The 26590-nt window shown below is 44.5% G+C and overlaps 1 protein-coding gene across 1 annotated transcript; it reads right to left on the bottom strand.

The window, feature by feature from the left end:
- Positions 1-920: 920 nt before the first annotated feature.
- LOC108509808 (SH3 and PX domain-containing protein 2A-like) lies at positions 921-24877 on the bottom strand. Its single transcript, XM_017839391.1, has 3 exons — positions 24749-24877; positions 9956-10003; positions 921-1060 (listed from the first exon to the last, which is right to left on the bottom strand). Exons 1-3 carry the CDS (start codon positions 24804-24806, stop codon positions 921-923), a joined length of 246 nt encoding a protein of 81 aa, XP_017694880.1. The 5' UTR covers positions 24807-24877.
- Between the last annotated feature and the right edge of the window lie 1713 nt (positions 24878-26590).

Raw genomic sequence — 26590 nt, 5'->3', positions numbered from 1 at the left:
AGGTACCACAATGTGAGCGTTTGCTTGGACCGCTCCAAATGTCAGCAGCTCCTCTGGATGAGGACACACAAGTCACGAGTGGGCTGGAAATCAGTCCTGGACAACAGCTCTGGATTAATACACAAGGAGTGCTGGAGGGAAGGAGGGGGAGCTGCCAAAGACAGGCAGTTATTCAAACCAGCTGCTAACCAACTCCAACCACTCACACGTACACAGTCTCCCGCATCTGTTCTGCCCAGCTCCAAGCTACAAGGCATCCAAGAGTTAAAGCATACAAAAGACATCTATACAAACACTTGCCAAAAGTCTCATTTTCCAAGTGGAAGCTGGTTGTTCCACAAATGGCAGAAGAAAGGATTTCATCTTGCTTTTACATGACAGCCTCTGCCTCCTTGCCTCAAAATTCCCCAATTAACACTTCTGCAAGAAGTTTTGAAACTGTGCACGGCCACGTATTTATCTACGCACATTCTCTCCCCTCCCTACTGAGCTCTGGGCCATGGGCTAGGCTGTCAAGCCAAGTTTCATCCCAAGCAATTTTTAAACACTCATCCTATAAATCCTCCGAAAAGGGAGTTAGTAATGGAAATACTGACAGAAACTTGAAGAGACAGCAAGGCAACTATAGCAGCCTACTATACATCAGCTTCAGTAGGTGCTGATCTTTCCCTCCTTCCCCTTCATTTTCCATTAGTGTACCTTGGCTAATTAATACACAAAACCTATGAAACATTCTTACAGTAGAAGGCAACATTTGGCCCCCAGCCCAAATCAACATTGAGAAACTTCAACATCTACTGCCAGACATAGTAACTGTACCAGATGGAGCTAACATACAGCTACAAGTAGTGATGAGGAAACTGAAAGCAGAGGAACACATGCAAAAATCAAACCATTTGAAGAGGGAAAACCAGCAAATATCACTTACCGCTTTCATTTTTCTCTATGACATCCACTACTTCTCCAGCCTGGAGGCTGATCTCAGAGTTCTCCTGCTTCTCATAGTTGGACACCACCACATATTGCTCCAGGATCATGGGTTCAGAGCTAGCATCAGCACCTGGGGAAGGGAAAAAGCAAGCCGTAAGCCAGCTTCCAGCCATGGCTCCTTGAGAGCGACCTCCGTCCATCCGATTCAGAACAGGCCAACTTGTCACCAGAGCCAAGCGAATCAGCAAACAACCCTGGCTCGCAGCATATCCCCAAATGGCTGGCCATATAGAAACAGCCTCCTCTGGCCCACAACCCAGCAGCACAGAGGGACATTGGAGAGAATAAGAAGAAAAAAGGGGAGGAAAAAAAAATATAAAAAGAAGCCAAAAACGTGAATTAGTTGTACAGTTTCATGATGGATTCTGAAAATAAACCTCTTCCCAACATGGTTTCCACAATCCTTGCTCCCATTCAAAGAGAAAAATCCTGGGCAGAAGCAGTATAAATCCACAGCTGAGCCATCCCCCCAGTAAACCCAAAGAAAAAACAGCTCTCCCCTTGGCGGCTCAGCTCCTTCTCCACTCTAAAGGCTTGAGCTGAAAGTCAAGAGGGGGCTGTAGATGCCAATCATATTCGTCTGCACTGCAGCCCTTAAATAGAAACACATGAGCGGGACTGAAAGAGAGGGAGGTGGGGTGGAGGGAGCGAGGAGAAGGCGGGGAAGAGTGTTTACTTGAAACAGAAGAAGAAAAAAAGTTATAGCGCCAGATCCCTGCTCAAACGCGGCCACCCCCCGCCTGCCCCCCGCCAGCTCCGCAGTTCCGCATTCCCCGCGGCAGAGCAGCCCTGAGCGGGACAAGGGCACAGCAAGCTCCTGCTCCCCCTCTCCATCGCCCCTCGGTGCCTTTTTGGAGCTCTTGGAGCCAGCCTCCCCAGTTGTTCGGTTTCTCTTCATAGCAGCTTTTGGCTGTCAGAGCCACTTATGAATGAGAGCAGGCTCTCACACAAACAGGGGCCAAGAAAGGTGCAAAATAATTGTTCTCCTCCCTTCCCCCATACTGCTGATGTTTCTTCTTGTTTTTTTTTTTTTTTTTTTTTTTTTTTTTTTTTTTTTTTTTTTTTTTTTTTTTTTTTTTTTTTTATTTCTGACTTTTTCACCCCCAAACCAAAATCATGCATTTCGAGATGGAGTCACGAGGCCGGCACACCACTGTGCCAGATGTGGAGGGAGACCTTGTGCCTCTGCTTGCCGTATGAGACGCATCTCGGCTCTCGGATGCAACATAAACAGCGCAGATGGGGCCTCTGCACTCCCAAGCCCAGGCACAAACTGATTGTGCTCTGCCTGGAAACTCCTTGAAAAGCCATGAAAACCTTTTGGACATCAGGGTTTCTTAACCTGCCCTCATTTTATAGTCTTCAAAGTGTCATACCAGAGCAAAAAGCACCTACAATTTACAAAGTAAGAGCCAACGTGCCTGAATGCAAAATTATTTTACAGGTTACCTGAATTACAGTAGTTTGGGACACCAGCATTATTATATATTTTACATATTAAGAGGCAGTCGCTCTGGATTAAGATGCGGACGGAAAGGGGAAACAGAGGCAGATGTAGGACTTGCTGAATGTCCCATTTCACATGACAGGGGCAGAGCTAGGAGCAGACTCCAGGTCTCCTGGACTTCTGATGACAAATTGGCTACAAGAGACGGGAAGGAATCAGCATGGTCTGAAACTGTCCACCAGAAAAGTCAAGGGACTGACAGCCAAGAACAGGATGCTGGGCCCTGTATTTCCAAACCCAGCATGTTCATATGCATTTGGGCTGGAGATGTAAAGTGATTCTACAGACAAGTAATTAGCATCCCTGCCAAGAAAGAGGTAAAGAATGCATCAGCCATTAAAGCAGCATCCTGTGAAATGAAAATCCTAGAACAAAAAGCAATTAATTCAACTGTTTCCTGAAAGGAAGCACTATCACAATGCCTCCCTTTGGACCAGATTGAAGAAATCCAGAAAATTAGAAGACTTCCTTGCTCCCTAAGCGTGCCTCTGACTCTCCTCAAGTTACATAAGTTAATTTTCTTTAAAGAGGAGTCATCTCCTCTAGAAGTTTGTGTTTAAGAGATTTAGCTTTTATATAGATAGTTGAACCACAGCCAGTAGTAGGGATAGGGGGAGAAGACCATGAACTGACAACATGGAAATTTATATTAAAAATTTTCACCATAGCTGTCCATTCCAAATAAGCATCACGTTTCTCTTCATGATGAATCAACTTGACTTATACATTCTGGTTTAAAACAGTGCTAGTTGGGTAGCCTAGAGTGCAATAAGATGCTTTCCCCTGTTTCACACTGTTTCCCCCAGAGTCCTTCATACAGTGCAAAATGTAGCAGCATTATAATCTTCCTTTGACCTATTTATACAAGTAACACCTACAACCCCTACTTCATTTTAGTCTTCTTTAGATGAATACAAGTTCTTGAAACGGAAACAAAAGCCATCATGGCTTTATGTTTATGCATGTGCACCAGCAGAGAATTCCACGTGCAGAAAAGAAAAATGAGGGACCAAACAGTGGCAAGGGGAGCAGGGGACATGCAGAAAGGTAATTGCTAAACCCACAACCCAAATGCCTTCTTTCCTCTAACCTCCTAGACAGTTTTCATGGGAGTAGAATAAGAAAAAAAAAAAATCCCAAACACAGCACTGGCTTGGTGGCAGGAACAGTGATGCACGTGTCCCTGCTGGGAACAAGGAGAAGACCAGGCTGGAGCGCAGGCTGGCAAACACCCCACCGGCAGCCACTGAGGCCAAGCCAGGAACCGTGTGCCAGGGGAGTGCCCTTGCCAGGAAACATGGAGAATCTGCACTCCAAATCCACCACAACTCTGGCTTTAAAAAAACCCCACAACAAAACCAAAACTAAACAACATAAAAATAAACAAACCAAACCAACCAACAAAACAAACAAACAAAAAACAACAAAAAAGCGTGCCACAACCCACTTACAACAGTCCAGCAAGACAGGTTATATCTGCATACAGATATCTGAAATCCAGCAAGACTTTAAAATTCTCGTTCCTCTGTCCTGCCTTGGATAAGCTACTCACTGCAGGAGGATTTCTTTGTCGCTACAGTGGCTGGAGGAACGTATACAATTAAGACATTGTTTTAACAGAAGCTTGTTTAAGTGCTACAGGGCTCCTATTAGCACCAAAAAACCAGGGTGATAAATTCCTTGGTCTAGGAAGTAACCAAGGTCAAACAAACTTGCTTATTTACAGGTACAGCAGATCATGCCTAGAGGATATCCTTCTTTTGAGGGGTGGGGTCCCTGTGGCTCCCAGAGTGATGCTCATCCAGGATTAGGTACTACACATTGGGGAAGATTTCAGTAACAGAGCAAAGAAAGGAAAAAGAAGAGGAGGAAAGAGGACATAGATCATTCCAGTAATCAAAAGCTTTAAACATTTTCTGGGTAGCCTAGTTTAGGTTGTTACTACATTCCCTTCAGGCACAGTCAGAAGGGTAAAAGACTTTACTCCTCCTCAGCCTTCCACCCCCACAAGCATCTTTAGATGAATTACTCCTCAATGACACTTAGGATGCCCACAACGTTGCTGGTACACTATGTCAGACTCCAGGCTTGCCCCCAAAAAGGGATTCAAAAGAACAAGACAGGCAACACCACAGGGAGCACAGCACCAATTACACCCACTGCCGTGGGCGCTTCCGCATCCCTCCAATTAGTTCAGGTCTAATTTGTACTACAGGACACAGTGGGCTCAGTGTGAGCACACCAGAGAAGAGGGATGCAGAGTGGAGCGAGTTCCCCAGCAAGCTCACATGCAGGCTGCAATGTTGCCCTGACATGAGAGCCCTACTTTTTTAAAAGCATCTTCAGCCCAGGCAGGAGAAATGGAGAGGATAGGATAAGACTGATGTGCCAGGTAAAGGTCCCCCCAAGAAAGCAGAATTAGTGTTTTGGTTTAGTTCCAACTTGCAAGCCCTCCCCAGAGCAGAGCACAAGACAGATTGCTGGCTGAAATAAGAGTTTGCTTGCCTCTCCATTTCTTTTTGCCTCGAGTCCGTTTCCTGGTTAAAGTCTTGAGGATACCCCTCCTCCTCTCCATAGGGCTCCACTTTACAATCCTCCCGCTCCTCACCTCAGCGAGTCTCTTCCTGGGGCTGAGCAGAAATGTCATCGGAGCTCGTCATGCCCTTCAGAGCTGGCACTATTAAGTGACACAGTGTCCCCCTCACCAGGCAGCGAGGAGGGAACATCATTCCTCCTGCTGTACTCGGAGACCAGCAACTACTGTGAAAGCCTCTTAAATAAGTGCACACAGTACCCCTTCCAACAACTTCATCCTCCTCCTCCTGTGTTGCAACAGCTAAGACCTATGATGGTTTTGCAATAGCCAAAAATTAAAACCACCAACTGGACTCCAAAAATAAAATCATCTGGATATGGAAATCTGAGACTCATGATCTTTGCCAGATTACTCTGTTGTTATCAGGCTATAAACATGTCTGTTCTTTTAATCCATACAGCACACAGGCTTTTATATTGCCCTTTTATGATTATCAATCAAGTGTTTACAGATTGAGACTAAATGAATTAGTACTGGGCTGGTCAGTGGAAGCTCTGCAGAGGCAGCCAAAACCACAGAAACGGTCAGTGAATGCCATAAGGGTGACTCACAGCTGAACAACCAACTGGCAGGTAGTCCAGCTCTTCTGACATGGGCACAACTGAGGACACGTGCAGGGTCTGCACACAGGGGTGTCTGGCAGACATGTCCCCAAGTGTCACGGCATTCCATATGACAGTGTCAGAGCTCTGCACTTTTCCACGCATAGCGAGGAGTAACTGTGGTAGCTTGGATCTAGAGCTGTGGTTTCTTGTTAAAGCCAGTTCTTGAAGGGCAAACCTTTATGAATCTCTGAAAAACTCCTTTTGGGGAAGGAGGAAGAGAAAAAAAAAAATCCCAGAATAGCAGCAAGCCTACTTAAAATCCTCAAATCTGTCTAATTCCTCACAGCAATCATCCACCCAGTTTCCCCTAAAAACTTTACCTCTTTTCTTTCTTATCAGAAGGACCACATGACTATGATAAATAAACATACTTAAAATTACATGTTTTCCTTGAGCCTCCACCAGTGATTTATCCCAAAGTATTTTAAGATAGAGAGCTTAGGTCTGCCTAAAAATTGGGTTAAGTGTCTATTGCACAAAAGATAAAGCAGAGTTTGCCATGTAGTGCACACAAGAGTATACAAAAGTTCATGATCTCGCAGGGGTCTTGGAAAAGGAGTTCCTAAAATAACCAATTCCTAGAGTAAGCAGTAGGCTGAGACTGATGAAGCCTGCTACAAATCTCTTTTGGGAACAATATGGATTCAGATCAAAACTGTGTTCCTCAATCTAGGATCTCTTCTATTCAGTGAGGGGTTTTTGTTTTGGTGTTTTGGATTTTTGTCCTTCTAATATTCTAATGTGCCCTAAGCAGCTGGGGCTTTGACTCATATCCTGGATACTCCTGCACTCCAGCCTATCACTATTCAGCACCCTTCCGACTTTCCAAAATTAAGGATATATTTACACATCTATTATTCCTGAAGGTAAAAGACCACTCACAGCTTAGAGCAATAGTAAAGGGGATTCATCTCCAACCATTCCACCAGACAGCTATCCCCCCAGTCCTAGTATTTAACTTCAGAGCTCATCAGCTCTTGGTATAGCAGACCTGAGCCACAAAGCTTTAGAGACAGAGACAAAAGTTCATCACTATCCACAGTTACTACAGAAATTCAGTACAAGTCCAGTCTCAAAGTCTTAGCAATAAAAGAGTCCTGGCAAAAACCCTTTGCCACATTAGAGAAGAAAATAAATACTTGGGCAAGTCTATCAAATGGGTTATTAATAGACTATCATTTCTGTAATTTCAGAAGCGGGTGACACCCTGCTATTTAACAGAAATAGGGTGGAAAGCAGAAAGGGAATGGTTTTGATCTGACCTTGTAAGTGATTCAGAAGACCCAAAGCCAGAGAAGTTTGGCCTAAAACCTTGTCCAAATCCCAAAGAATGTCCAAGAATAAAACAGGGTTGAGCACTACACACCCAGTGATGGCCAGGTCAGCACGCAAATCCTCTCACCCTGGGTTAGCAGCCATGATTAACATACTTTCTCCCTAAGTGAGCATCCATCCTTCCACCTTCCTCAACTCCACAGTGCTCATGTGCTCTGCAAGCCTTTCAGTATATGGGGCAATAGCTTCTTTGCAGAGTAGCCAAAACTCAAGTATGTCTTATCTTTTTGGCTAAACATGCCAAAATCTGGTGTAGATGGTAACTCCATGAGCTGCATTAACTCCCTCCTGGCACCCTGAGTTGCTGCTACAAACAATTACAGGGGGCCCACGTCAACAGCATGCATTGCCACCAAGAAAAGAGTATGACCACCCTTTACAGCAGCAGAAAATTAACCCAATGCCTGGATTCACTCCCCAGCACAAGACATGTGTAGTATTTTCTAGCACTTGAAGAACCAAGATCTAGGTTTCAAGAGTTTGGGACAAGTAGCAGCTTTAAGGTAGACTGTGGCTTCCAGCACTGGCATGTGTGTGATGCACAGCTAAAACCAGCAGCAAAACACAACCCCTAAGAGGAGGGCCTCAGGAATGAGCTTGGCCCATGGTAAATGGCAGGCACTCTCTCAAGCAAGTGCTCCAGTTCAGTTCTTTCTTCACGGTCCTCAGCAGCATTTCCAATGAAATCCTGAAAAATTCAGTGCTGACCTTTGCCAATTGGAGACTTAGTCTCGAGATTTTTATTTTTTATTTTTGATCTGCTAGGTTTTAAAACTGAGCCAAGAAAAATTAGAGGCAGGAGGGTGAAAGTAAGAAGTTGAGTCCTCTTTCCACTCCTTCTTGGAAAGTTGGCTCACCAAACAGCGATTCCAACCAACTAGGTTACAGGTAGCAACAGTTAAGAATACTCAAGTATTTGCACACAAATCTGTTAAACTGCTTGGAGATTTTCACACAGCTGCCAAACTGAGTCTTCCACCAGGCTGAAGTCACCTATATACTCTAGTATTTGCCCTAGTTCTGCTCAGTAGTTCAACACATGGCATGAAGCAGAGTAGCCAAGGAGTTTAACAGCAGTCAGAGTAACCCATATAGTGCCCCACCACAGCACCTCTCCAGCTGTGGCTGTATGGCACCCATCTTTTTCCAGAGTAGGAAATTAAAGGACTTGCAATTCTCAGTTAGACTCTCCACTTCATGGAGCAGGTTCATGACCTCAGCTAGAGCTTGGGCAGCATGAAACTGTCTCCAAGCCACAGCCTAAGACACATATATGAGTCTTTACTACATGGGTAAAGATTATATTCAAATTCAAGCCTGCTTTGCCAGCTTAACACATCAGGGTACAGCCCATGGCAGATCTGTACTGAAGAATAGCTGCTTTGGAAGCTGGGTATTTGTTTGGATGAGAAGCAAACTGAAAGGCCACAGGAACTAGAAGAGCGTGGAGAGCTAAGAACCTGTCAAATGTACATAACACTTCTGAGCAGCACTATATATCAACATTCACCTTCTTGAGCACCATGCAATGCAATTTATCACTTATATTTGCACTATCATCACACACAGATTTTTTTTATGCTAAACTAGCAACATGCATTTAGCTAAAAGCAGTCAGCAGAAGGGAAAAAATTCGTATCTATTTAAGATTTTGCTTCCTTGCCTTTCAAGAAGGCTAAAAACTTTGGCATTCAGTTTGCCATTTTATATACAAACACAATGAAACAGTCCCAATAGATGTATTGAGTCAGAGAAACACTACCTCACCCCCCCAGCCAGGTAATCTGAAGGGTTCTTGTCATTTTTCCTATGGGACACCACTTCTGTCTCCTCCTCAACATGTTTCTCTCCTGCTCAGTCTCGTTCTGTTTTTGTCTCAACTTCCCAGTGACCTGTCAACCAAGAGGCTCCTGTGACTAAATACTTCAGATATTTCTGCACTTTTATATCCAGCTATCACCCTGAAATTAGACCTATTCTGCTAAGATGAGGCAGAGCACACCCCCCCAAGGTTATATTCAACTTCTGTCAAGGATAGTATTTCTGGAATCATAGCAGTATTACTCACTAAAAACTCCAGGCGAGTAAGCACTCATCTGCTGAGGATGGCGGGATTTTGTTCACATACTTTGAACAGGGCATGAACTTGAATATTTACCAAATGTGGTATGGAAAGCAGCAGGAGCGTTTCCATCTTTCCTTGCCCCAAGACCTATGTGTAGCCTTAACTGACAGGGTGACCAGCCCAGCATCCTGTGCAGGCACAGGGTCTATCTCTTAGTTTTTGCCTTGTATGGGACTACTTCTCCCCAGACCTTGACACCTCATCTAGAAGTTGTTCCCGTGCTCCCTCCTCCTTCCCAGCTCCTTGCATTAAGAGACTGATGCTCCCTTGAAAATTTTGCAACTTGGTCAGAGTCCCATCTTATTCATGTAACACCCTTACTATTTACTGTGGAAATGCAAAAGAGCATTTCAGAAGGATAGGGAGCATGTAGTTGTGTTTCTCTGCTTTGTCTTGACTCATAAGATTTTTCAGTTTTCCTTCTCCTCTCCTCCATCCCACACAGAATAGTGAGAGTACAGCTGTGCAGGTACTTAGCTGGGGCCAGGGTCAACACACCACAAGAGGTTGGGTGAAGCTGCCTTGGATTGTGGCTTTGAGTTGGGCAAGGAAAATAAAACACAGCAAACTACTAACCACTGCTAGCAGCAACATCAAGGTGAGGTAGTCACCAGAAAAGCAAAGCTCTTCCTTGTTAGAAATCGTGCATCATGAAAAAACAATTTTTGTGACAAGACAACACATCCTGGTATCCACTGTCAGACTCACATTCAAGATAACTCCAAAAATCACACACAGCTTGAACTACAGAATTCTTTTTTTAATAGCATGCAGAACACCAAGATGCAAGAATTTACCTGGAGTGATGCTCTTTTTTGGAGTCTCAGACAAACTGGACATCCAAACTTGAAATCCAATTATAGGGCAGCCATGAAAACAGAAAGTAATTAGAGACACAAGAAAACAGTGAGAAAACAGTCATATCAGAAAGTCTGAGAGTTAGTAAACACAGCTTTGAAAGATACATTAAGTTTTTCTTAAGAGTAGTGTTGGCATGATGGGGACTCAGAGGAAGGTCAAGTCATAAGAACCACCCAGTTAATTTTTATGTTTTAGGGGATTTGCAGAACTTAGGAAACTGATCTGTAGATGACCCAATTCTGAGATCTCAGAATAGGATATGCCCCGAGCTTATTCCCAATAGGACAGGGAACACATACCAAGAGACAGTTTGACTTATTAAGCCTCAGATCTGCAAAACTATTTAGCTTTGCAGCTGTTAATGATCCCCAAAAGACCAACAGACAACTCACAGAGACTGAGCTTAGCAAACACATGTAAGTTTCTACAAACATCTTATTACCCTGGAATAACATTAAGGAAAATAACAATAGACAAATAATGTTCCCTGGAAAAGAGTAAAAAGCTCCAATAAAGGTACATCTGAAGTATGACTAGAAATTCCATCTTTTTCGCAAATGTTTGAGACAGAGATCTGGTTAAAGAGAAAGTTAATGGAATTGCTACCAACAAGGTCAAAAGATATTCCTCCCCCTCTGTGAAATGGGATGTAAATACTTGGCTTGGGATTCTGGAGATAATCCTCTAATGTTAAGTGCTGCTTTTTTTCTTGAATGCACTGGACGCATGTTTTAAAACTTAGCAGGTTTGCCTCCATTTTTTAAGTAAGAACCAGCAAGCATTCCCCTTCTGTGGGATGAGGGAGCAGAAGGGCAGCTGTTACTCTCATATTGCATGGGAGAAGAGATGGAGGAGAGGTGTTTATATGACACTCTAAGACTCTAAGACTTTCCTAAATCTGATAAGCAACTCCAAAATGAAATTTGAAAAAAAACCCCACAAATTATTTACAATGAGGAACCCTGATCTGGACCTATCAGTTTAATAACAGAGAAGATGTACCCTTCAATGAGTTGGAGAGAGAGGCAAGCTATACTGGTGGCCTTGTCTATTTGACTCGTTACTGTCTTCTGAACTGCAGAATATCTCCAAGACAGTCAAACATCAGGAACAGATTTTTAGTACATATATAACTGAGAAATTGCTAGCATGATACAAACCTTAAGAAACAGCTCTCAAACTTTCCCAATGGAAACCAGAAGTCCAAGAAACACATTGCTGTATTTCCTCAGCACTAGGAGAATGGTGAGGTTTTGAAATCCTTTCTTTAGATCAGGGACACAATTTTCATTGTGTAGAACAAAACTGGAATTCAAATGGATTCAGTATTTTGCTTACTTTACAATAAGCTCTCTATAGTGGCAGCCTTGAGAAAAATTTGAAGTCTTTCAACCACCTAACTCCCAAACCCATGCACTCCACTGTCACAATACCACAGTTTTTGTAGTGTAAGTTACAATAATTTACTTCGGACTACCATTTAAGAAAGAATGAAAAAGGCTCTGCACTGGTAGAGTATAACAGGAAATCATCTGGCAGAGTAACTTATGGTGTAGCTTATGGAGGGAATATACAGCATGTTTCTATTACAGACTTGGGGCACGCACAGAAAAGGGTGTGAAGGAGTTGTTGTCAGCAACTTGTCTATTAGCTTTTGAATAGACTTCCACTGCCTTCGGGAACAGGATTATGAACTTCACTCAGCTGTCAGATCTTTTTCCAGACAGAAGAACCTGAGTACAGCAGTGATAAATCAAGCAGATGATGTATTGTAGGAGCAACTGGGAAGATGTCAAAGTTTGCCCCCATCCAAGCTGGCAGCAAAAGGCTGAAACACCCAATAATTAAAGACAGAGGTATTAAGTTGCACTTACCACAAGCTTAGGGCTACCCTAGATCTGTCTGCCAAAGAAGAGAGGGAGTTTAAACCTAGATCCTCAGTAGCCATATCTACAGATATCCCATGTGAGATCTCAAAGAACCAAACTCACCATAAAAACCCAACTCTGTTAGCCATTATCAAATAATAATAAAAAAATTGTAATTTTTTTCTCCTTGTCAAAACTAAACCAGAATAAAAGGGCAGTATAAGTATTAATTGGTAAACAATCCCACAGGTCCACAATGTGGGCCTCTCAGCCCAGGAAGCAGCATAAAAGCAGCAGCACTTCTCAGTTGCCCCAGCCCGACAGCAGCTAGATGTGGATGAGGTTGCTTCTGAAGCAGAAGACAGCCAGCATATTTCAGCTGCTCCTGCACATCTGCTTAGCATTCAACTTCCTTCTTGTGATTTTTTTTTTTTTATTCCAAGACGTTTAAGCTCTAATTGCTACCAGCTTTTAAGAGTCCCCCCTACAAATAATAAAAATATCAGACATTAGTGATAGATTCCACTTCACAGACAGCTCAAACGAAGAGCTGCGGCGGGAGCCAGCATATGGGGAGGAGGTCAAAGGCCCCAGAAGCATGCTGTGCCCAAGCCAACAAAACACAAGCTTTGAATGGCCCTGGGTTTTCCCTTTAGGACAGGGTTTTACTGGAATTCTGCATGGGGCTTGGAGCTGGTTTCCAATGGGATTGGTAACGGTAAACGAACAAACCCTCGCTTCCTGCCACTCCTCTCCCCTGTTGCCACACAGCTGAGCACTGGCTGGTCTCAGATGACTTGGAGGTGGGGGGAATCTCAGTATTTAGAAGGGAGGTAAAAGTTGCCTGAGTAAGGCAACGGCATCCCAATTCTGCTTCAAACACCAGTCCCCACAGCCGTTGTTGCCGACTTCAGCTGGAGCCAGAACAAACCCTTTCAATCGGAATTATTTTTAAAAGCTCAAAAAAACACGGATCCATAAATTACTGCTAAGCCACAGGGCCAAGGCAGTTGTGATGTGCACAGAGGAGGCTTTCCTGTGGAGCCACACTGCACAGAAATAGCAGCAGAGCAGGCGTGTCACTGGAAGCAGCTGCTGAACCCCCATCCCATCGCTTCCAAGCTGCCAACACAGAGTTGGGCAAGCCCCAGATAGATTGACTGAGTTCCTCAGGTGTGAAAGAAAAGGAAGAAGTTGGAAGAGTAAAAAAGCTTTAAAGACAAAATTTAGTTGGTTGCTGTGGTGAACATGAAACAGATTATTTTAGATTTCACCAGAAGCTTTTCTGCTGCCAGTGAGACTGGTTTGTTTGCTGCTCCTCCCACCACTGGCAAGAACACAGGCACCAGACTGCTGGGGACTAATGCTTTATGCTTGTGATACAGCCCCACTCATCTCATTTTAGCAGCAGACTATTTGTCTTGTGTGCAGTTAGAGCAGAATGAGCTTCCAGAAAAACCTACAAAAGCTGAAGCCAGTCTACAGTCAAATGCACGAGCTCAGTGCTACCGAAATCCGGGAGATGCCACATTCAGGGTTCATATCAGTATTGCACATCCAGCTGGGTTCCTGCTCCAGCAGGTGCAGAGAAACTCCTCCACAGGCATTTTAGCAGCAGCTACTGATGCAGGTTCCCTTTTGTTAATAACACTGCCTAAAATGTTTAGTTCAATGTTGAGTCCAGGATCCATTATTTAATACTGCTATTAAATAATTGATTCTGCTAGGCCAGAAGGGACACTCTCCTAAAGATTCACAGGTTGAATGCTGCTGGGGCTATAAGGGACCTTTATAACAATATTTTTTTAAACTAATGTCTGTATGGTTGTCCAGCCTGTTAAGCTACATATTTTCCAACAACACTTCTGCAGTAATTCCAGGGAATGGGATCATACTAATCATGTGTCTCAGTGTGACTGTAGTTCTGGCTGTGTAGCCCTTGCCCCAAATGATTTCTTTGCATAGCTGAGAAGTTAGCTTGGGCCAAAGACAGGTCCCAACAAGTGATCTGGATGTGGCTACCTTGCTTTGGAGGGCAAAGAGTTTAATTACACAGGTATGACCTGTTCCATAGAAGTTGCCTTCCATAGGAGATAACATTCCTAAGTCCATTTAATTAATAAAACTCTTTTGTTCTCATGAAGCTCTACCTTAAACATCAACTGGGAACACTAAAATCTCCCAGCTCTTAAGGTGCACCTTAAATTACCGTGAAAACAATTATAAGAACAAGTGACCATGCTGAAGAGATGCTGACATCTCAGAGACTGCAGCTTTCCAACAGTGATCAATTTTGTAGGTCATTAGTCCTCTCCATGAGAAGGTACTACTGGCTCTGTTACTCACCACCACAAGTGGTGAGCACTGCTGACTGTTTTGTAGACTTATTTTCCTGACTTCTATACTTCCTGGTTTAATTGGAAGGTTGAAAAGAAGTCAAAAAAAAAAAAAAAAAAGGCAATATAATCAGTGATTCTTCTTCTTTATTTCTCCCCTGGAGCTAGGGGAAATAAATGCTGCTTCTGAAAAATGAGGGTGCCCTCAGCCCAACAGTGGTATTTGGTAAGTCAGCAAGCAGCAGGCTGACCACACTGTTCCTTAGAAGTGTCCACTTCCCAGAATTGGCCTAGAGCCATGTTTGCTGCAATGTTCATGACGTATGGCGGAACAGAAAACAGAAATCAGAAATTAAGCCTGTATTTCAATCTACGTTTTGGAAGACAAGCCTGCTAAAGAGTTAGTATAAATGAAGCGCCATGTTGTCCTGGGAGCTCAGGTGGGACACCTTACTGCCCCGAGCAGGTAAGGAACTGCAGAGAGCCAAGCTCAGTCTACTCAATACAGAGCTTCTTGCTGGGATTTTGCCTCCAACAACATCCTCCTCCTCCTCCTGAAAAGGTGAGGCTGGCCATCCATACAACCAAGAGCAGAAAGCTCAGTGAGGAACCCTAAAACTTTGTGTTCACCCATACCCTTGTGAGCCATTTCCAAAACCTTCATCCCCCAGGCCCATTGACCATCCTCCATCAGCCTGCTATGGGTTTCTCTCCCCTAGCCCCTTCCCCTTCAGCTGGGGCTTGACACTTTGGTTAAATGGGAAGGCAGTAAGATGCAATAGTACTAGACTAGGAGAGGGAGAGAGCAATACTTGGTGTTGCTAACCTACCCCAGGAACAGAAGTACTTTTACCAGAGAATTACTCTGATACAGAGTCTACACGTAGCTTTGCAACATGGCTGTAAAACAGCTTGGAAAGAAGAAAAATGCAGATGAGCCTTCATCTGAACTGGAACCATTTTCACACATTCTTGGCTCACACAATTAACTCATTCAATTAGGCAGAGAACAACAGTCAGTCAGAAAAATGGGAGGATGGTACAGAAAGGTTGTGAATGTTTTCATCTATCTCAAGCACGACTGCTCAGGGCACCCTACTGAACTGCACCATTGATGTTTCTCCCTCCAGGCTCCAAAAAGACCTAAACAAAAACAACGCTTGTGCCCAGTGCCTGACCCAGGGTGTGCCTGGTCAGCCATTACACTTCTTAGGTACCACAGTGACAGATTTATTTGCTACTCTAATTGTTGGGCAAGCAGCAGTCACCCCTGTCCCTCACCAGGACAGCTTAAATAAGCTTTTCATGGGATGCTGATGCATCATGTTTAAAGCAAATGTTTTAAGACAGTCTTTGGAGAAATACAGATATATTAATTTTTCCCCCACTAGGAGACTGCATTTTAAAGTAAACCTCTCATCCTTGCAGAGGTATCTCCTCCTCTATACACCTGAAGCTGAACATCACCTCCACTCCCCATGCCATCTGTTCAATAGGGCTATATCTTGAAAAAATATTTGACTAGTAGATTATCAAACACGCAAATCCAGCTAAAGTGCCTGAGTAAGAGGATTGGCAGCAGGCTTTAAATAAGGCCTTTAATTTTAGTCTTATTCATCAAGTTCAGCCCCATCATGAACAGCCTGTGCAGGGCTTGTGCTTGGGAAGAGGCACTGCCTTTGTGTGGGGGGCTGAAGGGAGATGTGCTGAGCTGCAGCGACAGCCAGCACCTTCCTCTCTCCGTGGCAGAAGTGGCCACCCCAGGAGTTGCTGTGGCTCCTTGCCTCCCCAGCACCACACTGCAGACCAAACTCAGACCACGTCCACTTGCCACGTAGCCTGGCGTACACTAGACCCACACATGCTTCTTGGAAAATGTTCACATCTGGCCTTCACGTGACTAGAGCATGCCTCAGAAATTCATCATCTGGATAACTCACTCCTGCAGGGGAGAAATCCACAACCAGAGAGCCCTTTCCTGAGCTGGAACAGAGCAGTGGGGCCAGAGGATTGTGTGCTTGACAAACTGCACAGTGACACGCTCACCAGCTGCATTTCATAGCCTCATACAGTCCTTCATCCTTTCTAAAAGTACAAACGCAAAGAAAACTTAGTCCCAATTTTCCACTCTGCTTACTTTTTCAAAAGCCCATTTTAATCCCATTTGCAGACCCTGAAGTATCCAGGACTGTTTAGCTTTTGTTCTGGCAGCCATAGCTCATATTAACTCTTTCCACATGGCAAGTGAGGACTTTCCCACATGATCACTGTGGTACAGCCCCTGCACATACAGTTTTGTAGCAGTTCCAAGTTTGGCTGGGAAGTGCCTAGAATATCTGAATGTTAATCCACATCTACAGCTGTACAAACTGAGAGCATCACCCCTCTGAGGAAAAAAAACAGCTTCCAGCACTGCCAAGGAAGAGGGCAGAGAAGCCCCTAACATTGCACTTGAAAATTCACAGGTACATACACTTGCTGGGATTCAGGTGTGGCTCAAAAAAAAAAAAAAAAAAAAAAAGGAGCAACGGTCAAATTCCAACTGTGAAGCAGTCACGCTGCCAAGCACAGAACACGTATGGCAGCATTGGCATGTCCAGGCAGAGAGGCCAATAATCGATGCATACGTTATAACTCCTGCTGAATATCTCTGTAAGTAAAGCTTCCAGTCCTCTTGGGTTAGGTGAACCACTCCATCCACAGCGGATTGGAGAAGATTTTTCCTGTCATGCAGCCTGGACACAGGCCAGGTAGAATGTGGCAGGTGAAAAGCCACACACAAAGCTAGAGGCACTTAGGGAGAGCTGTTTTAGGGGTGAGTGCTCTCAATAGCCTAAGGACATACACCCTACACCGAGGTTTCCTACTCATGAGAGAGATTCAAGTGCTCCTCTGCCTGAGACTAAGCTACCCAAAATGCCCAAGGAAGGTCTGCTCCTCTCAGCCAGTCAGAGCCATCTGTGCTGCATATGGATTCCTGCAGTGGCAGAGGATCATCACCCTCCACTACAGCTCCCAAGTGCATTTCTCACCTGCCTTATCTAGGGTGCCAAAACCAAAAGACCAGTACTCTCTGTGCAAGAGAGGAAAAACCCACGCAAGCAGCACTAATACCATCTGCCACCAACAGACAGAAGTGGGAGGCAGAAAGGGAGCAGATTGAGAACAGAGAGCTCCTTAAAAGCAACCAAAATGCCAATATATCCTCTAAGGTACCACGCGCTTTTTCAGCGCTCAGCTTGAAGGCTCTCCGAGGCATTTGCAGGGTGCATGCTGTTCTGCCATGGCTGTGCTTAAGCCACACCTCATATTTGCAGGCCTCCCCTGCCTGCCCAGTCTCCCTGCTCTCTCTCCCAGAGACAGGGTTCTCCGCATCATCAGTGCTGAACTAGGAACAGCAAAGAACACAAACACATTCCTTTCCCTAATCCTGTACCCTGTCCCCACACTTCAGTTTAAAAGTCAAGGAGCAAAACAAAAAACCCACACAACACACAAACAACTCTTTCTCTCTTATCCCATCTTCCTCCCACCCCAGCATATAGGCCACCCAGAAGATGACAGTGATCCTATACATCTAATGGGCCACGTCTTGTCAGCAGAAAACTGAAGCAGCACAGAATAAAGTCTCCTATCTGCTCTTCTCTTCAGTAGCCTCAGGCAGAAGTCCAAAGCATTTCAGTTTAAGCAGTGACTTTAAAAATATGGTGTACAAGGAGAAGTGTGAGATCAGTTTCCTCCTGCCAGAATACCACAGGCTGGATTTAGAGCGTGGGATTGGAGTGGACAGATTCACATCTTGACTGAAGATGCAGAATTGGGTCACACACACAGATGCTGCAAGGAGATGAAATCTGCCTGAATTAGCGGCAGCTCTTCCTCAGATCCTGCTCTCTGCCAGTTCACCTGAGCATAGAGCAATAGTCCTGCTTTGGGAAAAAAAAGAAAACCACAGAATGGATGTTTCTCTAATTATATGAAGAACTTGTTAAGAAAAGATTTAGAGGCTTGTTACAAAATCAGAACAGAAAATTAGATGTTTGGGGAATTACTATATCAAGGAAAAGCCAATAAAATAACCAGAAGTTTAGCAAATTGACTACCTGAGAAAGAATAATTCTCTGTCATGAGAAAAGGAAGCTCTGTCATCAAGGACTGAACTCAAGATGCACATTGAGATCGTTAACTACTAATGTCTTCCAGAACCAGGCCCAAGACGTATATCCACAGTAATTAAATGCTAAGGTTTGTTTGGTCCTTGGTTGCTATGCCTCTGGCTATTCTATCCTTCTTTTATTACTAAATCCTTTATCTTCCTGTTAAAGAAAAAAAAGCAAAAGCTATGTGAGAACCAAAATGTTCTGCCAGAATCTGCTGTTTTTAAATTCCACGCAGTAATTAGTACGTACAGCCAAGAAGGTTAATCGTATGATGAGAGAACAGATCCAGATTTCTGATCGAGAGCAATCTTGTCAGTACATGCTTGTGAAGTTGTAAAATAGTGGCTGGCAAACTACCTCATCCAGCTATCCTCATCAACAGGCTAAATGGCATCAAGGAGCCAGTCCACCATCACTGTTTCTGCCATAATTGTAGAAAGCAATGTAAGAAGCACAGCACACACATGTGATTCATCAGGACACAAACAAGAGCACGTGCCTTGTCTACAGGGATCATGTCATACCACAGATTTCTTACAAGGATTAAGACACCAAGACCAAGCTACAGGGTTTAAGATGTTCCTGGGACCTTGCCATGGACTTAAACAGACTTAGATTCTCATTCACCACCTTAAAAAAAAAGGGGGGGATAAAAAAAATTGACCTTCCAAGCTAAAGCTTTCACTTCAGATGGAGTATAGGGAGACAGACTTCAGAGACAAACACCAGGAGAGCAGAATGACTCGAAGTAACATTTGAGTTTAAAATCACATTTTAGCTTTGTTGCTATCACCTGGGCTCAGATTCACTAATCAATAGCCAACTGTCTGCTTCATTACTCAGGCACCCAATGCAGGTAGCCCCAAGACATCTGCTACAGTCACCACCCTGACAGAAGATACATTCCCTCATGCTGGGATTTACCATGTTAGTTAATTGGATTTTTCAGCCTCTTTAGTAACATGTTCTCAGATTTGGCCCCTTTGAGAACCCGTTTAAAAGGCTTAGAGTTCTTCTGACTGAGAAGATAGAACTGAGACAGATTTCCCAGTCAACTGAGTAAGTTAAGGCAGTTAGCCTACAGTTCTAATATTAAAAGGGTTTCCACCACTCCAGATGACATCGCATCAACACCGCAACAACCTTAAGGCAAAGGAAAGGCAACATTGCATCTCAGAGAGATGTCCTTCCTTCTCCCTCCATGCAGCCATCTCCCACAAATAGTATAAAATACCTGCCAGGCCTGGAGGCCACACATTCCCTTCTCTCCCTGTGCCCATAGGTAGGTACACAGGCCTGCCACAGGCCCATGAAGCTGGCAGGCAGCTCCACACTCAGTTGCATCAACCAAGCTTTGCCCCAAGGGTTGGCACCTCAGTCCTGCAATAGGTAAAGACAGTTCCAGCCATACGGCCCTACCAATCCAGCTAGTGGCTCACACATTTGTGACCCTGTTGAATGATTAAGCACAGAAGGGCTAGCAATTTTAAAGGAGGTAGTTCAAACTAAGTTAAGAAAATAAAGCTCATTTATAAAAAAACAAAAAAGCGAGACTTGCCATGGAGCTGTAAGTGCAAGCTAGGCACGTGCAATGTGACAGGACCAGAAAGGTTAAACTGTGAAGTAATGAGTATAGCTCAGCTTGTAAAGGCAGAAAAAGCCAAAAGTTGAGCCATTTCCCTCTGTAATTACAAAGGAAGAAGAAAAAACTATCCCTAATAACAAAGTAGCATAAGGCAACTCCCTGAGGCTGACAGAATACACATCCCCAGCGCGAGAGTAAGGAAGATGGTTTTCTTAGTAAAGAAGAAACAACTTTTGCCATCAGCTCCACCCATAATCCCAAAGCAGCATCCCACAAAGTGATCAGCCACAAGGGCCCGTGGTGTTGTTACCATGATCTGCTTGTTTCTCACTTGAGGCCCTGCTTCTGTCAGTGCTGCAACTCTCTCAACTCTACTTAGTAATTTCCCCATTGAGGGAAAAGAGAGCATTACAGATGTTTCTATAAAAAGTTCATGAAGTAGCTTCCAACAGACTCTGAAGTTTTTATTTACTTGCCAGTGGATACATCCTTCCTAGTTTTAGATTACAGGAGGGAAAGAAAGCAGTGATTGTTGTCTGTGTGTAGCCATAATCTTACTAGCCCAAAAACTGGACATGGGAACCCAGCTGAAAGATGGTCCACTCGTGCAGGGAAGTCTCATCAGCATCCTCACTGAGGTAACATTGGCTTGGACCAAGTTGTTAAGTTAATATTCTAAGTGCTCAATTACAGGGGCTGTTTAAAGAGACTTCAGCTGTCTGAGTCAGCCAAAGCTCAGCCAACTTGACACAGACAGGAACTGAACAATGAGGGAAAGGAGACATTGCATACTGAAGGAGCCATAACTTCTATTTTTTTAAAGACTTATTCCTCCTCAGCTGGAGGAGCATTCTACCACATCGCAACAAGGTGCCAGAGAAAGCTGCTGAGCAGTGGCTTGAAGCCAGTTGTGCCCCCAGCAGCAAGCTGGGCTGTCAGCAGTGGGGGTTTCATTATGATTTCAGAAGGGGATGGCCAGCAGTGCTTCTGCTAGTGCACACTCAAAGTAGTAAGCACAAGGACTTGGTCGCTTACCAGGCAGGTGACAAGGATCCACACCATTGCTTTGAAAGCCATGGTGAGGTAGCATCTCTCCTGCTGGGTCTGACCCCACAGTTAGCAAAGTGAATCCTCTCAATGGTTGAGAAGCACTGAGACTCGTAAAGCCCATATTGACTCCCCATTGCCACCAAACACCAGGTCCCGGATGTTTGCTTCAGCTTCATAACTGGGAAGTGACACAGTACAAAATCAGCCAAGAAAAATTCTCAGCAAGGCAAGAGGGCAAGATGATCTTAACTCCAGGAGTCTGTAGCTTGCTCTAGCCAGCAAGGCGTATGTGGGGGACAAAATGACATCTTTGGGAATAAACATACTCCAATTAGTTTTACAAGCCACACCAGGATTAGCAGATATCTCAAGGGTTAATTAGTCCACCATGCACAGATGGTAGCTGGTAGGGTTTGCAGAGTGGATTAACCTAATTTGTGGTTTGTAATGTACCATGCAAATATCCATTATCAGACTTGCAGCAATTCTACCCTTATTTTGATTTGAGGACAGAAAAACCACACAATGGATGCTGGCATAGAATAATGTCTATTTTGAGTGACAAATGAGTAGCTGTTCACTTGGCTTATGGGATCAACAAATTGGAGTCTGAAAAGTAATACCTTCTGGTTTTACTACAGAGGGTCTTTGGATGGACCAAGATGAGACTACTTCTTGTGAGCATACAGAATATGCCCATGGTAACCACTCCTCACAGTTGTGCTGAGGGCTCTTCAGCACTGACAGATGGTCATAGAGCAACAATTCAATTGCCTGGAAACATGAAGGGAGCTTTTGGAAGCATCTCCACAGCGTGTCAAATAAAGCCCCACAGATTTAAGGCCTCAGCACATCAACACACACTGCAGTTCAGGCCACCACAAACGCCTGTGATTTCAGAGCCTCAGTTGCTTCCATTGAAGCTCCAGGCCTTCAAGCTGACTGCAGGTTAAAGCATTTATGATTAGATCACATCCAAGCAAAGGGCTGTGTGTTTACATAGCACTTTGCACAAGAGGAAGCCTGGCTCAGGGCTGGCATGCAAAGATGCCCCAGATCAGCGCAAGACCCCCTTTTGTTTAGCTAAGGATGTGCCATGCTGTTGCATTTGGTTCAGGAGGTCTCAAATGTTTACAACCAGTATTAGCTGCAGCAATAAATGTTTCCATAACTCCTGTTAAACTCTGAACTTATCCAGTTTCTCCCTTCTCTAAGGGGAAGCATAGGACTAGCTAGACACTCACTCTGGCAAGGCAGAGGTCAGAGTAGAGGTGACGCTGGCTGTTAGAGGCATTCTCCACATGTTTCTGCAATTGGCCATGCTCGTGTCGTGCCTGCACATGCCTGAGACACAGCAGCTGTGGGATTCCTGCTGGACAGTGGGACAGCTGTGCTCACACCCAAAATCCTCCTTCCAGCACATCTTTGGTCAAGACAGAAGATGTGTTCACAGGTCCCATTTGTTGCTTGCATTTAAAAGTGCAGATTTGTCTTTCACTTAAAGATGGAGTAGTGTCTGCACCCACAGAGGAAACTACATTTCAAAGCTAATTTTTGTCTTAAAAGACCCTCACAGCAATCCTGAAAATCTGTGCTTATTTACCCCATCACTTGTTCAAGTGTCATAAAGCTGGTCTTTGTTAGAGGCTGTAATTGCCAACTCCCTTGGCATATTCCTTCGCTCATTGTGTACACACTCCCACAGTATCCAGCTCCAAACAGAAGGAAGCATTCCTCTGCCACTCTAAAATCAAGCAAGAAGATGGCCAAGAACAGAGTCCCTTTATGCAGTTCACTTTGTTCAGAGAGCTGCTTTGCATTCCTCTTTGTACAGGGGAAGTGGAGAAAAAGCATCCCTAAGCCCCACTTTTTCCAAGCCTTAGCTGTGCAAGCAGCCCAGCACCAAGAAGCAGAGAAGAGGAAACAGTCCCAGAAGGAGATATGGCAAAGGAGGGAGGCTGACCAGACTGTCCCTCACAGGGATAGACAAACGTGTCACTCGGGATGCTCAGGTCAGGGGGCCAAAAAGTCCAGCATCCACAAGTGGCATCTCAGCTACACTGACTCAACTTAATTGCTCTTTTCACAGTGTTGTGGCAAATCATCTCCAACTTGCTGCCAGAGCCACAGGAATGGAAATGCAGAAGTTTCCTTCCACTCCCCAAGCAGTTCCTTGCATCTCTTGCACATGAGTTGCAATACTCTGTCATGTCAACTGGTGCAATGAGCCCAAAGCTCTCCTGGTCTCCTAATGCTGTTCTCGTCAGTGCTAAATCAGGTTGTTCCAAAGACTTCAGCAATGTTTTTCAATGGGCTTTACATGGCCCAAAAGCCACCAGTGCTCAGGATATGGCACTGAGCCAGGAACTCCCACCCTCAGCTCTGCCTTCCACCAAGTTACTTGGACCTTTGCATTTATGGTCAACCTCTTTGGAGAAAGCACTGCTGCTTAATTCATAGGCTGTTGTAAAAACACACTTTTACATTACATTTAGGAGGTCCTAGAAGTGCAACCCAGATAGAAATTTTTTAGAAGATTAGGAAGACAAAGCATGCCCTAGTTTATTGTGTTGGACCAGCACCTTGTACCACACTTGCCTCTTCATTATGACAACCCATTGCAGAGACATTCAGGGAAAGGTACTAAAAGTATTGGCCTGCAAAGGAAACTGCCATTTGATGCAGAGGCCATCAGGGTTAACTAAAAGCTTCACTTAAGTGTATCACTTAGCTTATTACAGGATGACAGCTTAAAAGCCCTAATAATTAACCAACAAATCAATCTATGCAGTGATCTTCATTGCAGTCCAGTGCATTACATTCATCTTCCCTTCCTTCCCAGACACTAAGCCAGTGCAGTGTTTCTTTATCATCTTAAAAAGCAAGAATCAAAAAATCCTCCCCTCCCCTGCACACATGTCAGAGTTTTCCAGGAGTTGCTGTTGGTTTGAAAGGCCTCTCCCTGAATGCAGTTTGGAGCATCCAAGATTCCAAACAAAGTCAATGAGAGTTGCAGGTGCTCAATGCTGCTTGGAGAAAAAAAATCAAAAAACAAAAAAATAGAAAGCCCTGACACATCCAGCTCAGAGCAGCCAAACCCAGAGGCCCATAATTACACATCCCTATTGAAAACACATCTGTAAAAATCACTAAGAGCTACATGGGAAGGGGAAAAATTAGATTTATATAGTTTCAAATCAGAGTTTCATAGGACATTTCAATCCAGGATTTTAAAAAGCAAAACACTGAGCTAGAGCCTTTGAGGCAACCCAAATCCAGGCATAGACACTGAGAACATTTTGCATCAGAAGCCTCACCAGAGCCTCTTGGAAAGGCAAAATAAAAGATTCAAACCAGAACAGAAAAGGATTCCCTTCCCCTCCAGAAAAGAACCCCAACTCTGAGCCTGCATTTTGACCATTTGTAATGAAAGAGAAAGAAATTTAATACAATTATCCTTTCAGATTTGAGACAGAGCTATATAAATATAACCAGAGAAGAGCAGTCATTTTAACTGCAATACTATATAAGGTGGATTTCTTCTCTCCAGCAAAAGAAAAAAACCTGATGCTTATCTCCAGCAGAATTCAGTAATAAAAAGTTAAACTGCTATACAATTTCATGCCACACAAAATAAATGGAAGGTTTAACAGGGGAAAGCAGGGGGCAAGGTCTTCTCTATAATCATGCAGTACATATATATTAAAAAAAAAAAAGGCTGGTATCTTACCTGATTTTCTCTTTGAAGATCCATAGTCCCTGAAAAAAAGGCAACAACAAATAGACATGGTTAGAGCTGGAAACGGTTGTGAGAGAATGGGTACCTCCCAAATTTCCACCCATATGCTCAAGGGCTCATCCTGCGCCCTCCCTCCCTTAAAGCGGAGGTGAGGGCTGCCGGGCATGGGCAGGCGGGGGCCGGGGGCGTCCCGGGCAGCACCGACCCATCAGCAGCAGCAGCTGGGGCTGCTGCAGCACCGGGGGCTCGGGAGCATGTGATCAGCCAGGCAGAGCGAACCATCCGCAACCAGCAAGGCAGGGGAGAAGGGTGTCATTTTTTCCCCTTTAAATTGTGCTATGAAATGCACAGCTACTGAATTAACCCTTAACGTTCCCCCGGAGAGCAACGGGAATATGAACTGATTGCTGCAGGGATGCGGCTGCTCCAGGCTGAGCTGCCGTGGCTGCCAGTTCTGGCGTTTCAGAGGCTAATTAATTTGTGAATAACTTCCAGACCTCCTCTAGTTATCTCTGACAAGCACTTGGAAAGCACAAGGGGAAAACAAAAAAACCCAAAAAAACCAAAAAAACCCAATCGACCCCCAAACTTTGTCCTTTCTTCTTTCTCGCACAATAGAAAATGCACCCTTACTTTTCTGTAGTGATTTAAAAAGGGTGCTGGCACCTCTGCTCATGCAGAACAGCTGAAATCCCAGACAGCTGCTACAGAAGGAAAGAAATCACAGAAAGAAGCTGGGAGAACTGATTCAGGATAAGCAGAACCGAGGACAAAAATACTTGACTATGGCTGTCCTTCCTCGCGGAGCTCTCCGGAGCCTCTCAGACCCGGCTCTGACATGGTCTGCACAGGCAGGAGCCTGGGCAGTGACAGCCCGGGCAGAGACAGCATCCCTGTGCAGGCACAGTGCCCGTGGCACCATCACACCCTGTGCCCAGCGGTGTTAATGTCAGAAGAATCACCCGATGGACCCACTGTAGAGGCAGGTTGTCTTTGCAGGAATCCCACCAGAGGGACAGGCAGTAGCTTCTATATTTTGAGTCACCAGTCTGTCAGGTGTGGGTTTTTGTCCCTTGCAGCATGCTCCGTACTCCAGAGAATCAGAGAAAAGTTATCCCAAACTATTTATTTAAAGAGAGTTTGGGGGACCAGCTGAAGAAACAACACATGTCTTGAGGGCAGAGGTATGTCTACCCATAAATTCTGTTTCTCCCAGAACTTTGTATGCATCCCATGCCTTACATGTCTAGCTAGGATTTGCTTTGAGTGAGTAATAACTACTTGGGAGGTTTTTGCAGCCTCTTTTAATTTCCCAGTGTCATTTCTACTTCAATTAAACAGTTGTTTTCTCAACCATGTCTGCAGTTCTATGTGATGTGAAGATGCTACTGCTCATGAATAACTCGCTTCTTCTACAGAAGTGATATCATATGAAAATATAACTCCTGCTATTTGGTGCCCGAAACAGAGATCTCTCAGAACAAGGCAGGGAAGGCACAACATACTCTACCCTAGCTAGGCTCCCACGCCAGCCTGGAGCTTTGTGGAGCTGTCAATACAGTTCTCTTGGCATGTGAAAGTCTGTGTTTGGTCCTGCTTTGAACTGCCTCTCTTTAACAGCGATAAATGGTGAGAAGGTCAAACCCTGCTGAGATCCACACATATAATTTAGTTTAACCTAGTATCTCTCTTCATTGTGCACATGCTTTATGATCACCTCAATCCCTCCCACCTGTCTTGGCTTTTTCCAGTGAAGCTCCTCAGGACTATGGCTTGGAGCTGGGATTTCCCTCTGCAGCATGTTGGGTCCCCACCTCCCTCTGTGCCATGCAA

Source organism: Lepidothrix coronata, unplaced genomic scaffold (genome assembly GCF_001604755.1).
Source record: "Lepidothrix coronata isolate B3197 unplaced genomic scaffold, Lepidothrix_coronata-1.0 Scaffold8, whole genome shotgun sequence".
In the NCBI taxonomy this organism is placed as follows: Eukaryota; Metazoa; Chordata; class Aves; order Passeriformes; family Pipridae; genus Lepidothrix; species Lepidothrix coronata.
The sequence above is the reverse complement of the archived record's forward strand: the minus strand, read 5'-3'. Positions and strand labels throughout refer to the sequence as shown.